Source organism: Lepisma saccharinum, chromosome 17, assembly GCF_977018435.1.
Source record: "Lepisma saccharinum chromosome 17, izLepSacc3.1, whole genome shotgun sequence".
In the NCBI taxonomy this organism is placed as follows: domain Eukaryota; kingdom Metazoa; phylum Arthropoda; class Insecta; order Zygentoma; family Lepismatidae; genus Lepisma; species Lepisma saccharinum.
In genome coordinates this window covers 14,816,240-14,832,954 of record NC_139245.1, presented here as the reverse complement: position 1 = coordinate 14,832,954, position 16,715 = coordinate 14,816,240, and the positions used below count along the sequence as shown (strand labels likewise).

Here is a 16,715-nt window from a genome sequence, read left to right as displayed (position 1 = left end):
TCATAAGAGGCCTTTTTCAGCTCCCTTGTTTACAAACACGGCAGACTTTCAGTGACGTCATAAGTAAGCAAAAGCATAAATTTCCCCACAGTTAGTGCTAGAAAGAGCTGGGGGGGGGGGAGCAGTTCTGGATCCATTGTATTTCCTTCACAGTATTTCTCCTTTTCAATTTTTTTTCTGTCTTTTGATCCTGCGGTTCAAATGTCGTTTTCTGAAAATAATGTTCTTAATTTAGAAAACACGAAGTACTTGAATGTTGTTTTGTGTTTACTATGCTTACGAATGACAAGACTGATCAAGATTTTTGTTCTCGAGGTGACAGACATACTTAGACAGAACCTTTTCCCTAACATATCTTACTTTCACACCAGGGATGGTCAACAACATCAGGATTAAATTTAAAATCTCGATTCGGAAATTTTACTACCCTGATTTCGGAGAGAGGCGTTTAACAATTTTTTCCATTTTTCGGGTAGAATTTAAGAAAGTTTAGTCTTCTTTATTTTACGATCATATACAACGTAGAAGAAAATGAATTTAGCCATCTCTACTTCGCACGTCTGTACGAACACTGTTATCATCATTATCAATGTAGAAATCCCCCCTCCCCCTCCACGGTTGAAAGATTGACCCTGACGTTTGGCAAGTCTTGCGATGACTACGTAAAAATGTCACGCTTCGCCACTGACTGACATGATGAAACCATGGATTGTGGGGCTTGAATTTGGCAAATGATCTGTATGATTTTCAACACCAATCAAACCATTCATTTCAAAATTTTCTTCCTTACTCTGGTTTTCCATTAACGATCTTACAAACTTTCTTATCTTCTTTTATGAGGGTTACCCCGAAATTTACGTACATCTAACTCTGATTGTTGTATAGTAATTATTATCGGCTATCCAGCTGTTAGACTCTCTCTTAATGCATACGATGGAGTTGTTCTCGGTCTTCTTTCACTTGTACTCTGTATTCAGGACCGCGAGGTTAAATTGGAACGTAAAACAGAGAGCTTAGTATCTGACATCTTCCGTTCTGTGTATGCTCCCACACTTGCATTTGACTGTTTGAATATGCATGATCCGTCGGAAAACAGATTTATGCGACCTGCTTACGTTTCTTCGGCAACAGAGATGAATAACAGTTTCGTCCTTGCCAACTAAAAGTAACACACGGCTAGGAGCATGTCAGACTGATCTGTTGAAATAACTCAGATTTATTTCATTTCATGTGCGAGCCATAGGCTGTGCGTACTACATAATATTTGATCATACACATATATGTCTCTTAGTTTGTCGCCTATGTACACATTCTTTCTCCTCCCCTAACCGCTCATTCACCCCACTCGTTCTTCTCCCAGTCTTTCTTCTCGCCTCACTTCTCTTTCCCTTCACTCTCACCAAAAACACTCCCACTTTCTCCAACTATTCCACACTTGCTGCACTCTTTTCCACAACTAATTTGAGCTCTCCTTCCTTTTCCAAACCCTCCAACCATTTGTCCTATAGGGCGCGCGTTGCCGGACATGCAAGCAGATGATCCGGCCCGTCAATCCCCTTGCATATTATACATTCATATGTCCCTCCCTCTCTTTTCACAGCACTGTGTCTCCATCCCCCCAATGTCAGCCATACTACTCCTTCTCTTGCTTCCTTGCTTACTTTCTTCATATAATTTCCTTGTCCCTATTCCCGGATGTCCCTTGTCCGGAGGTCTAGTGATATTTTCGTTGCACTTTCCATCATTATTTCTTGCCGATCTATATCTTCTAGTCGCTGTTTAACGAGTTCAAATGTTCCTTAGTCTGCGTGCTCTTCTTCCCATACCCATCCCAACCTCGAATAGTTTGCCTTTAACTTCCTTTGCCCACGAGCCCATTTCCTCTCCCCTTACTTGTTGTATGGGAGCCTTCCCTTTGATAGTGTCGTCCCCTGCTATTATTAGAGTTGCCCAATATTTAACCCTTCTCCATGTTAGTCTGGTGCTCTCCCTCGCTAGCCCGAGTTCCTGTAGTACCCCGCTGTTTGCTGTTAGCTGCACTGTATTTGGTTAATTACGCTTTTTCCCTTTGGCCTCCCAGATTTCGCACCCGTACCCAACGGAAGCTAATAATGAAGCTCGATATAGATTATTAACGAAACTCATTTCATAGTTTTGTAGTTTCCTTGTTATTCCCATTATTGTGTCCGTTACAGCTCGCGCCTTTCCCCTCGCTGTTTGTAATACCACTTCAGGCAACATAGACGTTCTCGTTACTTGACTGATCCTACACTTTGTATTATTTTTTCCGAGCATTTCTCAATACGGGGGTAGATTTTGAAGATGTGTCGCATTACATTATTATTATAAATGCAGGGTCTTTAGAAATGAACTCTCTGCAGTATGTGCTTATATAAGTTTTAAAAAGAGAAATACGTAGTTTCAGTACTGCTTCAGTACCTGTTCAAGTGTCACGGAAAAAAATACAGGTGCTCTATGTAGCAACACGGCACCCATAGCCTATAATGGATTTCACATGACTTCATGACTTCAAGTTCAGCAATTCTGGTTTTCAATACTTGTATTCTCCGTGCTAGCGATGGTATTTTGCCCAAATCCCTACATGAAAAAAAACACACACACATGGTGTAAGGTCGGGGGACCTTGCTGAAAGTTCAAATCTTATTGGCTCTTTTAAAATTACACTGAAACCATGGAAGAAACCAGAGGCGTGGCGTGCATGTAACCGGTGTTACCGCAGGTAACAGCAAAATGTAAAGAAATTAAAAAGTTTTTTCTCAATAAAATAACAAAATTGTTAAATAAGTTAACCGACAGCGTTGCAGTTGAGTGTATATTGCAGAGGACATTTTTTCTGCAGCCGACAAAAGCGAAGAGGGAGTCCGTTCCGCTACCCTCAAGAGGCAACAAGAGGAAAGGGCGCCCGCCAATGCAAGGGAACAGCGGGGAAAGACTTGGAGGCAAGTGTGCTAGGGGGTTATTCATGTGCCTGTTTAGGAGCCCTGTTGCCGCTGCGGCCTACCGGATCAGCAAGTGTTGTCACATTGGATTTCCAGAAAAGAGTTAAATCTCGCCTAAAACGGGGATACTATTTCTCTGAAGGAACAAGAGCTAGACTGCAAAGCCAAAGCTGGATTTAACTACAACTGAGACAGTTTAGTAATAGACGAAAAGATAAGTACTTGATGCGATTCGTGATTTGGACAAACCTTGCTCCAAAAAACTACGTTGGAAACAGTAGTACGTATATCTGGACTTCCCTCCCACCGCTGGAGGAGGGGAATTCTGTCGTCTGCTCAACGCAGAAACGTCAAACTGACCTGAATGTGTGGTTCTTCTTCCCCTTTCCACCCCTTTGCAAAGAAACAGAGATGGTTGACAAGGCTCGACTTCTATTCACTGGATTTTCACGGTAACTCTCTCATGAGTGGTAGTTCTTTCTAGGAGTGATTGTGGCTAAATAAATCATTGGGCATGTTTTTTTTTTGGGGGGGGGAGGTAGAGTGGAGATGATAACGTCTGATGGCCGGTAACACTTTTGAAAAAGCCACGCCACGCCACTGGGAAACCCAAGCATACACAATTATACAGAAACACACAAAAACAAATGCTGTTTGTAACAATATTTATGGGTAAACCTTAAGGAAGAAACTCATTTCTTCAAATTTTGTATCTTTGTAAACATCATTTTCACTGTAGCTTGACACTTTTTCGGGACAAGTTAACAAAAAAGTCACAGTGGTTTCGAATAGGTTACCTCTTACCATTATTATCAGTTTGATGCTGCATTGCATTTGGGTTTTACCAGATACCTTTTGTCAGTTGCCTGATGTACTTACCGTCTAGTATATGCTTTTCCCTCAACTCTTAGAAGTTATGGTGCCATTAAAGCGCACAAGCGTCGATCTCTCTTTCACGAAACTTGCAAACAAAAGAGGCTCTGGCACAGTGGCAGACCCTAGCATCAATTACATCGGAAGCATTCCCATGAGTATGGGAATAAATATTTTATACTGGAAATATTCTGAGGAGTGCTTGTGTCGAAGAGATCAAACCCAGGACGTCTAAATAACATTGTAGCAAATGTCAGTGACAAATTTATTGATTTGCTTTTTTTTACTTCCCTTTTTGTGCCACGTTTGGCTAATTTTCGAAGATGGGGATGAGTGATGATATGATGAAATTGAAGAATAGACACTCTGATATATATTATAAAATGTATTATTGTATATGGTAAACTGGCAGTATGGCCAACAGCCGGATTATGGTTGGTGTTATTGATGTTGCAGCATTAGGCCCATTCCTAAACTAGGCCCAGATGAAAACAGACGAGACTTTTCAGAAAGCTGAATAGATTTCTTTTGCTATATTAACCTGAAAATAAATCTTAGAATGAAATTTAGAGCCCCAAATTCGGACGTCTAGACACAGCGTTACTTATTATAGAGTTACTATTATTCTTTGCGCTGTGACGTAACTATAACGTCGTTGTGTTTATTGTTCACCGAAGATTTCAAGCATCAGGCCCAATTTTGTCTTAATCCGGCCCTGATGGCCAATGTATATAGTCTGTACATATGCATCTTGTTTATGTGTCTTATGGATGATTTTAAGTTTTAATAATGTAATCCACCTTGTTACAAGTTTTAATATATTTAATTATGAAGTTCCAATCTTGAGATATTTAATTCTGTTTATGTCATAAATATAAGGACATAACACACTCGCAATCATCCACGCCCTGGCCGGGATTCGAACCCAGGACCCTTGGCGTTGTAGCGCGATGTGCTAACCAATCCGCCACGGGGGTCGGCAGCAAATGTCAGTGACGAAGTAGATTGAATAATCTGCGGGAATTTTCAGACACCGAAACCTTTCAACACAGGAAAGAGATTACGGCTGTTTATGAACATCATAATAATTGACTGCAAGAAGATTACAACAATGGGTGGCGTATCATCTGTTCTCAAAACTGAACGAAACAATATCTGTGTTGGAAATGTCAATGACTAATCGGCAAGGAAGTATAAATAAAGATTTTCTACGGAAATCGAAAATCAGGGCTGTCTGTTAACACTCAAAGCTGTTTTCTTAGCAAGTTTGCATTGCAGTTTTTGCTTCTCTCGAAACCTGAACGCCGTGATTTTTTAAAAGCAATAGGACTACAGATTTAAATATTAATATGAATAAGAGACAAGGAACTTTGCTTACGTTTGGTGTAAAGAAATCTCATATTCAAGGTATTTCCGAAGCATCCGCCTGAAGGCTTCAGAGCGATCTTCAGGAATCAGCAACGTCTGCTACTGACGCTTTATCTTAAATTTCTATTTCAATTCATCCTCTTTTGTGTCTTCATTTATATATTTATCTATCCTTGCTTTTCCCATCGTGTTGTCGACCTTTGCGGCGGAGTGGTTAGCACAGCCGTTCCCGAATCCCAGCCTGGGCATGTGTGTTCCTTGTGAGAGTCCCTTCATCAAGTTCATATCGTCCCTCATTCATATCGTTGCGATTAGCCAAAAGTGAAAGAAAAACTGAGTGAAATAAACCAATCAATCAATCATTCTTTCCTTCTCTTCCTCCCTTACACTCTATCTGTTTCTCTTTTACTATTTCTCTCATCTCGGTATCCATTTTCTTTGTCTCTTTCCTTTTTTCTTCCTTGTTTCCTTACTTTCGATCATCAATTCCTATTCCTCACGTTCTTTCTTCCCTGCTCTCTTACGTTGTCCTTCTCTTTTACTATTGCTCTAATATCTTCTCTCCATTTTCTATTTTCTCTTTCTTTCGTGTTTTTAACAAACTTCATCTCGGCTGCTTGTATACTATCTTCACGAATGTTCCACGTTTGTGCTTAGTAGGAGTAGTAGTGTATTTCGTAAGGAAGTATTTAATCACTGTGAATCGAGCAAAATTTATTTTTACCCTAAACCCATGTAGTAAGTGAGTGGTTAAAAACAATCACCACCAAATGGTCGACAGTTAAGAGTCTAAATGCGGAATGGATTTGTATTCATCTTTGTAGTACTGAAAGTATGGACACTTAAAAATGAACCTGAGCTGCGTATTTTTGTGAAAATGGCCACTGCGTGAACATGAAGAAATATTGTTGGAGATTTGCCTTCAAGGTCGATTCTTGAAGTTTATGGCTTCTAAATTTTCCATCACTCCTCGTCTCAAGAGCCTTACAAAACATATTGCGTGACACTGACGTAATATTTGGTCAGATGACTCTGGTTGCAGAAAAGCGGCAAACAGGAAGGACGCAGCTTGTTTGTCAGAGACAAACGTCGAGTCCAGGGTAATTGAACCCAAAGTCGACGCAGCAAATAGTTCGACGTTGGGTATGTTGTAAGCAGGAGACAAGAAAGAAATTCAGAAAGGGGAAAGTGCGGTTTGATCTTGTGATATCTTGCTGAGACCCCGCTGTTCCACATTCTGAAACGAAAGGGATCGATGCAGTATTTTGCAACTCGTGCATCCACCTTGATCATTGGATTGTTTCCCTACGGGAAGTTGATGATTAAGACAGGCACGTAGCCAGTGGGAGGGCTAAGGAAGCTGAAGCCCCCCCCCCGAAATCCTACAGATATCTAATTTAAATAGTGTATAGTGGTAATTAATTTTACTTCCTTAGTACATTAGATCGAAAAAAGTTTAGTGTATAATAGAGGAACCAGATTATATTTTTATATTCCACCATTTAATCAAAAGAATTAATGGATCGGCAACTCTCAAAATGTAGGTATAGTTTTCTTTGTGAGAGGTCACACAATATAAACTTTATGAGTAAAATTTGACCCTAACTTTTGAAGCTTCTTTTTAACGGAATGTGTAAAATAATACGTACAATAACTATGAATTTCAGTACACTAACTGTACAAAATGTAACAAAAATAATGGACAACAATTGTGTTGGATATTCACTCATACGGTGTCTCTCCATTTATATAATAATAATAACAATAAATTTGGATTAAAATAGATTTATTTTTAGTAACTTATAATAGTTTTTATTTTAAAATGACAATTATAGCCGTGGTATTAATTAGCTGTTATCATTTTTATTTTCACTAATCAAGTTGTATCAGTGGCCTGCCCCTCTACAAATATTTCTGGCGACGCATGTGCTTATAAGTGATGACCCCCCCCCCCCCGAAATAAACTCCTGGCTACGAGCCTAGGTTAAGGCTCGAAAGGACCTTGGCCGCTGTTCTCGAATTTTCCTCTCCTTTGGAAAAAACTGATATGGTATTCCAAAATCCGAAAATTTACTTCTGCTTAGAATTTTCATGTGGTTGCTTACGCTGTTGCCTAGATAGCCTATTCTCAATAGTTTCGTGGCTACGGAAGTCTATTAAAGTATTAATATACCCTCGACTATGTTCCTCCACTATGCGACGATATTGCCGCTACACCATCAGGGTGACGAGACTCGATACAGGAACTGAGATTTGTCCTTCCAGACTGAGACAAGAACGAGATAGGTTATAAAACCAGACGAAAATGTGACGGAGAAAATGCAATATTTACTCTAGAAGAAGCAATACTTTCCCTTTCAAAATTTTTGGTCGCAAATGAATATGATCAACAATAACTTAGCTAGTTGTACAGCCACGGACACCATTGATTTTCGGTGAGATCGTCACTACTCAGAACAGAAGTGTCCACGACTGTGCACGACACCTCGAAACCTCAAAGCAATGAAGTAGATAAGGTACACCTTGCACTGTGGATGGAAGATTATCAACCTCTTGCTTGTTTCCCAACCCGTTTTTTCAGCCTTGTTGCTTATCTGCTGACATATGTTTGACAGATAGATAAGATATACAATAGATGTATTATCGCAACTCCTTCCTCAAAAAAATTGTTTGGTAACAGAAAATAAAAGTGGAAACCTCGTCTGAAGTTTTCTCCTGGATCAGCTTAGACTGACATGAACTGGGTGTGAAATAGTTTTATCCCGCTTGAGTAAATACTATAAAATAATTTAATATTGTTTGATGTTCTCATGGAATTCCAATATTTCTGAACATAAATGTGTTTTATTGCAAATGTTATTGTACAATTTAACAACTGTTTACCCTGAAAAAGCATGCTTCATAATTTTTGCACAAGTTTGTTGGCAATATATTGAAGGGGCTCAAGATCGATGTTGCATCTATATATATAGTTATTATCTAAGATTATAAATAGGTCCTACTCTGCTACAAAGCGAAGGGCTTAAGATCGAACAGCATGGAGGTTGCAAGGAAAGACCTGCCCCTGAGCAGAAAACAATGAATGAATGAATCTAGGACATCTGGGATAATTAAATTGTCTGTGAAAGAATCTCACGTATGGTTTATAGCTTGCAAGATTTATCAATGCTTCTGGCCTCCGTGGCGGAGTGGTTAGCACATTGCGCTGCGACGCCAGGGGTCCCGGGTTTGAATCCTGGCTTGGGCATGAACATTTGTGATGTCTATTCATCAATTTCAACATATCACCACTCATCCCCATGTTCGCAAATTAGCCAAAAGTGGCACAAGAAGCGAAGAAAAATAACTCAAATCAAATCAAATCGTCAAAATTACCATAGCTACTATAAATGTGATGGAATTGATAAATTGAATTGCTGTTGTTTAAGTCCACTTTATGCACATATAGACTAATCGGGATCGGATCTACAATTTACAATGGGATCCGAACCATTATACAATGTGCCTGGCTAAGGTCTGGGGAACTACGGTGAGGTGGCATTTAGTGGTTTTTCCCGTGCCCGTGAGTGTACAGCTAGCTAAGCTATTGTTGATCATATTAATTGGCCACACACCCAGGACCCTTTGATTACAAGGTGACGACTTTATGGAATCGATGAGGTATTTGAACAACGTGATTCGGATAGAGCAGCCTACGGTTGAACATTGCGCGTTAAATAAAGGGGTTGTTGTTGTTATTGTTATTGTTATTATTATTATTATTATTAAAGTAAAAAAATAGAGAAATATGGGAGCCGTTAACATACTTCTTCCCTTCTGAACCTACCCAATCAAAACCCTCTTACGGCACCATACTACTTGTAGCCAGATTATTTGATACGTCGCCTTGTAATTTCAGGTAATATTCACACTGCAGCCTTGTAAGAATGAGGATCATTGCTTCGTTCTCTTCCTTTCTTCTGTAAAGGCATTTGTTGCCATAACTACTTCATTCAACCTCCTTGCTTTACTTTATTTCCTTGCATTAAATCGCTAATTGGTTCCATAAGCAGAGGGAAGGAAAGGCAATGGTCTTGGACCTTCACGGACCTTCTTAGCAAGAAGTGGCTAATGCGTTGGCATTAATAATAGCACCGCGGCACACGTCACTGGCGAAAGGAAGAGGTTGCAGCACGCACCTACAAGTCTGAAGCAATATCTAAGCCTTGAGGGGAGGAAGGAGTGTTTTTTCAGGATTACGTAAGTCGCCGGTGGGAAGAAGTGAGGAAGATTTCAGAAGGGGACTGAGTTGTCATCCGTTTTCTGTCTATCATTCGCTTCCCTTCCCCTTTCTTGTGTATTCCGTGTCGAGGTTTGCAATGGATGTCTTGGTCAAGGTCGCACCGTGAAGGTTTTACCCCCTTGGAAGAGCTACGTAACGTGCAGGTCGGGTTTGCTTCTGCTGCCCACGCTTGTAAACAGATAAAGCTTGTATCTACAACTCTTCACCACGTGATAGCGAAGCGAGTAACTCCGGTGCTAGAGGTGTGTAGTGCCAGTTCGACTTAACGCGTCTCATTGCCTCAGCTGAAAGTGTGTGAGTGCGTGACCATTTCACCACTTTTTCCCCCCGAATCATGTGAGTGATTGTGTCCAGTGTCACATCATATCTAGGATACCCCGTGTGTCGTGTTTTGTTGGTGGTGAAATAAAACAGAAGCAAAAATGCCGAGTGTGTCTTCCTTGCTTTCCGGCACCGTGTCGGTCAGTGTTATGGTTGGAATGTTCTCAGGACTCTTCTATTTGGTGGTGGCTGGATTGAAGTGGGCGGGGTAAGTATCACTTTATTAGGCCCAAGTTCCGATTTTTTGATTCGGAATTTAGCATGGTACACAGACATTTTTTACGTGGTCCGATTTCTAATTATGTCTGCTAACACATACTACTTCAGTCTTGGTGATTACTTATTGCGTGTTTTCTGGAGAACGAATTTTCCTTTCATATTCTCCCATATGATTATTTCTTTGCAAGCAGCTATTCTTGGGGAGCGGAGGGGTATTTCGTCGCTAAATCCTTTCGTTGTTAGGTTAGGTGCGTCAGATTTAGGACTCTTGGCATTAAAATAAAGTCGCTAAGTGCTTTAAATACCTGATCGCGTAAAGTCACTCGCAAGAAAATCCGCAAAACTCCTGTCCCGGTCGACCGGGAACCAAGAATTCCTGCCCACTTAAGCTACTTTCCAAATAATAATCTATCCGGTAACTAATAGTTAGTGAGGGGTCCCGGGTTCGAATCCCGCTCGGGCATGGTTGTTTGTGAATGTCCATTCATCAATTTCATCACTCATCACCATCCTCGCAAATTAGCCAAGAGGCACAAAACTCGAAGTAAAATAAAATAAATCAATCAAATCAAATAATAGTTTGTGAAGTTTTTAACCCTGCTAATTAGTTTCTCCGAGCTTTGAACTTACTTCCACGACAATTTCCAGTATTCCAAAGCATTGAATTTAGGATTCAGAAATGGAGTTAGTTAATACCTTGTTATAGTAAATGATTAGAGTTGTTTCTTTTATTATTTTGATTGCAGGCACGTAGCCAGGGGGAGGGCTAAGGGTGCTGAAGCCCCCCAAAATCCTACAAATATTGATTGATTGATTTGCTTTATTTTGCTTGGGTTTTGTGCCACTTTCGGCTAATTTGCGAAGATGGGGATGAGTTATGATGAATGGGCACTCACAAACATCCATGTCCAGTCCGGGATTCGAACCTGGGACCCCTGGCGTCGTAGTGTGATGTGCTAACCACTCCGCCACGGGGACCGAAACAATATTGTTGAGGATAATTGGGGAACCACAATTTAATCAAATAGTAGCGGACTCTAGTCTACAAGCCAGCAGAGTTAGGAAAGGTACTAAAAAAATGCATTACTTTACATTGTCATATAATATAGAAAAAAATACTGGACAATAGTTGGATACGCTGCAGGAAAGTACTAGCGAACAGACCAAGAGGGCATTTGTTGCAAAATAAGGGAATGTGGTGTCCACATATTAAACTGTCGTTTTGAATTTTAGTAATCAGACTTTACCTTTAGTGCCAATAGTAAAGTACGGTTAAGCATAAAAGTGTTTCCGATTGCATTCTGAAAGAAACCAAAGTGTATTATAATTGAAAAGTTCATTCAAATGCGTGAAGAGGTGAAATTTTCCAAGACAATAATATATTTTCTAAAATACAAGCGTGCACACAACTCGAAATGCATCAAATCAAACTTGATGCACTTTTAGTACATAAATCGACACAGTGATATGTATAATTTTAGTTTCTTTGAAATGATCGTGTCTGATCCGTTCAATTGAAGCATTTTTAATGCATCACACGGAACGTCAGCTGACAAAAGTATCCATTGGCACATTTCTCTGTGTGCTTGTATGCACCATAAGCAGTTTATGCATTTTAATGTGCATTTAATTGCTTCAAACAGCATATTTGTGTTCATTGACACACAATTGGTTGCATGAAAACAAGTGGCAGTAAACAATGGCAAGCTAAAAAAAATTCACCTCCCCCAAATAATGTCACCTAGCAAGTGTCAATGTGGATATTCTTTTTTGCTTACCTATAGCTTACTCTGCATTTAGCAATTCTCATACCATTCCCCACATGCCATGCTGCACAGGCCCCACAGATTTCTTAAGTTCGAAAATTAGAGGGTTTGGGGAGATTGACATCAACGATATTTTATACAGGGTGCCGAAAAAGTCACGCAACCGAGATTTTGAACGTATGCAACTTGAAATTTACCCACTTAAATACACTGGGTATTAACTTTATCTATGTGGATATTTTTAAAACATTAAACAAGAAAATCTCGCTCTACATGAACGTACAGTACGCGGAAACATTTACTAAGGTGTAAAAAAAGTTTTTGTACGAATTAAAAACAAACCTGGATAAAAGGCAGCTGTGGAGTCACTTGCAAACATTTTCGATGTGTATCGATGGTCTGTTTGGGTATTTATCGAATTGATACAAATACGATAAATCTTTACGCATTTAATGCATTACAGACGATTTTATGGAGTTAATTATGGAATTATGGCATATTCATTAAAAGTTTTCTTTTTTCGAAATTTCGAGGTGTACTGGAAACACTGATCGTGTCAGATGACAGTACCAGGTGTACCCGACATCTGGCTATGTAATTCAATTAATGTCCAGATGAAAGAAACGATTTTAAATTTGTTCTCTCCTTATGAAAGCAAGAGCCAACCAATAAGTTAATGCCATTTTCGAATTAGCGTTAAAAATGTGAACGTAAAGGATGACTACTTGAAGAAATAAAAATAGTTGATGGTATAGCAGTGTCAGTTGGTAAAATTTCGGAAGTGACTTGGGCCCTCTTAACTCATGCCTGGCTTCCAAATTGTAAGTTTGAAAACGTGTTCGCGGAAAAGCAGTTCTGGTTTAGAAAATTGAAAGTAATGCAACATTTTCTGAGTTGCTTCCGAATCAGAAGATAGGAATTAAAAGTCCCACATCAAAAATGGTTATTTTTGAAGAATTTCAGGACATGTTACACCAAAACTGGAAATCGGACAAGGTTAATAAAACTCACGATTTCTATTTAAAAAAAAACAAAAAACATTTTGCTGACTTTTTATTTAAATTGCATTTTTAAAATTTAAATCACAGTTTGTGATTTTTTGAAACATGCATAAAATTGCTTGTTGTGTTTTTTTGGCACAGTACATGAAATATAACATTTATTTCTCAACGTTTAAAGTGTTCGATTATACTTTTCCTTTCTATAGTCTACACCAGGGGTTCTCAACCTAGGGGGCGCCCCAAAAAAAAGTTGTGGCAAAAACACAAACCCCTTGTGTTGTAGAAACTTCTGCAAATAGTTCTCTCTGTCACTCATTAATTGTGTTCTTAAGAAATAAAACCAAATGATGTAGCTTGAAATTTTAACTGCAGTGAAAGCAGAATGCTTTGTAATGTAGGCCTATTAAGCACTTTTATTAATTAATGAAAATGTTCTATCAACAAAAAGTATTGTAGAATATTCTTTGAGTTAGATTTATTAACCCTAACAGCACAGTTTTGTACATCAATAATTCATTACGCCTACAGGGAGGGGGTGTGGACTCATTTGAGGACGCAAAGGGGGGCGCAGGCCCAAAAAGGTTGAGAACCCCTGATCTATAGGTAGTGTCGTGTGACACACTGCATATCAGAACTTTCTACATAAAATATTCACATCTAAACATAGCGAAAGTGTATTTTTATGTACTAATCTGTTGTTTGTGCTTAATTTGGAGAACAGGATGTAAATGTATTACTTCTCATGAAATTAAGGTCATATCGTCGCACCGACTTCTTCTACATAAGACACTACAACTTCATACACTGAAAATTTTGGTTTCTCGACAATTTCTCTCCATTTGTTCATCTTCATATCTTTCAGATCCTTAATAACATCATCTATCCATCTGTTTTTTGGTCTGCCTTTTGCTCTTGTTCCTTCGCGCACCGACGAATGTGCAAATTTTGACATTTTTCACCTAGTGCAGTTTTTGACTAGATTCCTGTGCTAACTTGTCTAACCTAATAAAACAGGTACCGGTACATATTTTACAGATGACAGCATTTATCCAAATGTAAAACTAGTTTTATCTGGATCTTGAATATAAGAATGCTTTTGTCTCCAAAGTAAGATTTAATATATTCGTGATTCGTGGTTTTGGCATTGGTTTCGACGATATATTTTCTTTTTCGGTATATTAAAATGTGTTGGAACATAAAGTTAAAAGGATTTATTCTTATAATGTTGTAACAACACAGTTTTTTCGTCTTTGTAGTTGAATTTTATTGATTTTTTAAAAATAATAGTTTACTCAATTTTATCAGCCGCCGTGTTTAGTTAGAGATTAATGATAATTACGGTACGTAAATGGTATTTTACACTTAGTTCCACACAAAATATTTTCTGAAAAAATACACTTATACTAATTAAATTGTTTTTCTTTAATTATCCCATAATCGTCCCAACTTCAAATTTGGTTATGTTATAGTGTAACCTTGTGTTAACAATATATTTCAGTTCCAAGGAAATCGCAGATATGCATCTTAAAACGTTCAAGGTCAAAAGGTCAAAGTAGATGACCTTGAAAAGATTTTATTCTAAATATAGTGATGTGATACACCGTTGGAAAGCTTATTTCATGTCCTTTCAAACAAGACTACAACCAGCTCTCTACGTCAATTAGGGTAAGAGCAATTATCCATGAAAGTCTCGAGCGCAGACTAAAAATCGACAATTTTTTGTATTTTCGAGCCCCCAAAACTTCATAACTACGCCACACACGAAGCTACAATTTCTCTGGATTTCATATCTTCATGAAGACTACCAAATAGTATAGTTTCAGAAAAATCCGAGATGGTCGGGTTGATTTGGCGTGGAATGACCATATTACATTTTCCTCTTGTGTGAGCTATGGGGCTTCACCTTTCAGTACAAATATTTTGCTCCCGCGCTTATCTTCTTTGTGGTGGTTCTCTCATGAATTTTAAGATACATTTATTAACACTTAGTTGTAGTTGTGATTGAGCTGGCGAAGTACAACATTGATTAGTTGAAAAAATGTAAACGACCATTGTCCAAGACACTGAGAATATCAAATAGTCCATGCGTTAGAAAGATGCATGACGAAATGTAAGTTTTTGATTGTTCACAAGAATCAGAATTTCCTTAGCGGTCAAAAATGGCGACCTGATAGATTGTTAGGAGCAAAACTAAAAATTGGCGACAAGTAACCGCTATTTTCTGCACTTGGCCAGATAGTCATACAGGACTTTAAACTACATGAATTGAACTCGGAAAATCTTTTATAGTTGCAGTTAACCATCACGGACACTCACGTTCTTACGCTCGAGCAATTCAATGACGGACTCATACTCATACGCCCATCCTGATATTTTTTATATGAAATTTCCTCTTGTCATTTCCAGGCGAGTGCTGAGGTGGTACATTTCGCGTTCATTCACGGGGTATTTGCAGTGTTGTGGTCGATACTAAAGATGTAGTTCCAACAGTGCTGGAACGAATTTCCCTTTTCTGTCGTGACAAAAACTTTCTCATCAACTGCACTAAGCATAAGTAAGTCTGCTCTATCCTCAGAACAGCTTTCGTCGAAGTTAGATAGGGAATTTCGATTTCTGGTGTTTGAGTGGCAACAAAAACATCTATTATAAATATCTCGGAGACATCAGCCACCTCAATTGTATTTTCCAAACTTAGATTACGATAGGTTAAAGTCCATCATATTGACGAGTCTATCGATTTCACGCAAATACTTCTTTCTTCGAGTTTTTCAAGTCTACGTTATTCACAGAAAGGTAAATTGGGACTGGACCTACAGTTTAAAACTAGATTCGATCCACTACGTGCCTCCACAAAGTATTGAACACGAGACCTTTTGTAAAAGACGAAACGTTGGCACTACGCCATCAAGGAGGCCCAATTTCACAAAACTGCAAAACTTCAGTACTCAAGGCATCTAATGTTCATTCAAGTTTAGTACAGGCCCAGTGTTAGGGGCTTTAGGTGTGAACATTTCAGCTCATTATCTCTCATTTGTTAAAATTTGATACACGACCAACATAAAGAAAAACATCATTTTCAAATGTATTGACTGGTTTATTTTGCTAAAATGCAAATAACAGATCGATCCCCCTAAGGTTTGTAATAGCTACAAATTTCAGTCCGAAAGTTCTGACTTCACAAGAACTACAGGGTGTCCCACGAACGGCGCAACTGGGAATTAAGAGTGGGGTTACTTTGTAACCGAAACCTGTACATACATAAGTCATACACCAAATGTTAGCCCTGTCCAAGTAGATATTTTTAAACATAGAAACAACAAACGGGGTGCAGTGTTGTTCATGCAGTGTTGCCAAATGTAAGTGAAAGTGTAAATTTATTTTTCCACAAAGCATGGAAAATTGCATGTCAAACATTCGTACGAAAATTTGGACGTCAATTTCCACCTTGGGTAGGTGGACTATTTCGCCATCTATAGATCAGAGAAGAAAACCGATCGTTTTCGCGTATAGCCAATCCTGAAATGCCTCGTAAAGGCGTACCGGTTCAAATGGGTGTTTTAAAACAATTATGAGGTACAGTGGCAACACTATTGATGTTTGAAGGCAACAAAAGGTGTGTTTAGTGATGGTCTATGACATGGAAATACTGGAAAAAGGGAAAAAAGAAAATTTTCATTTTCTTTTTTTCCTGATTCCAGTATTTCCATGTCATAGACCATCACTAAATTTTCATTTTCTTTTTTTCCTGTTTCCAGTATTTCTATGTCATAGACCATCACTAAACACACCTTTTGTTGCTTTCAAACATCAACAGTGTTGCCACTGTACCTCATAATTTTTTTAAAACACCCATTTGGACCGGTACGCCTTTACGAGGCATTTCAGGATTGGCTATACGCGAAAACGATCGGTTTTCTTCTTTGAT

At 38.8% G+C, this 16,715-nt stretch overlaps 1 protein-coding gene across 9 annotated transcripts in view; it reads left to right on the top strand.

The window, feature by feature from the left end:
• LOC146001539 (uncharacterized) overlaps positions 1-16,715 on the top strand; it is a 480,502-nt gene that overhangs the window by 189,750 nt on the left and 274,037 nt on the right. Inside the window, exon 1 of one of the 9 annotated variants that reach the window (XM_083138980.1) lies at positions 9,533-10,012. The exons of the other annotated variants lie outside the window; for them this stretch is intronic. Within the exon in view, the coding sequence (XP_082995106.1) occupies positions 9,906-10,012 (107 nt within the window). The 5' untranslated portion in view covers positions 9,533-9,905. Of the gene's footprint in view, positions 1-9,532; positions 10,013-16,715 lie in introns of those variants that run through there. 9 annotated transcript variants of the gene reach the window in all.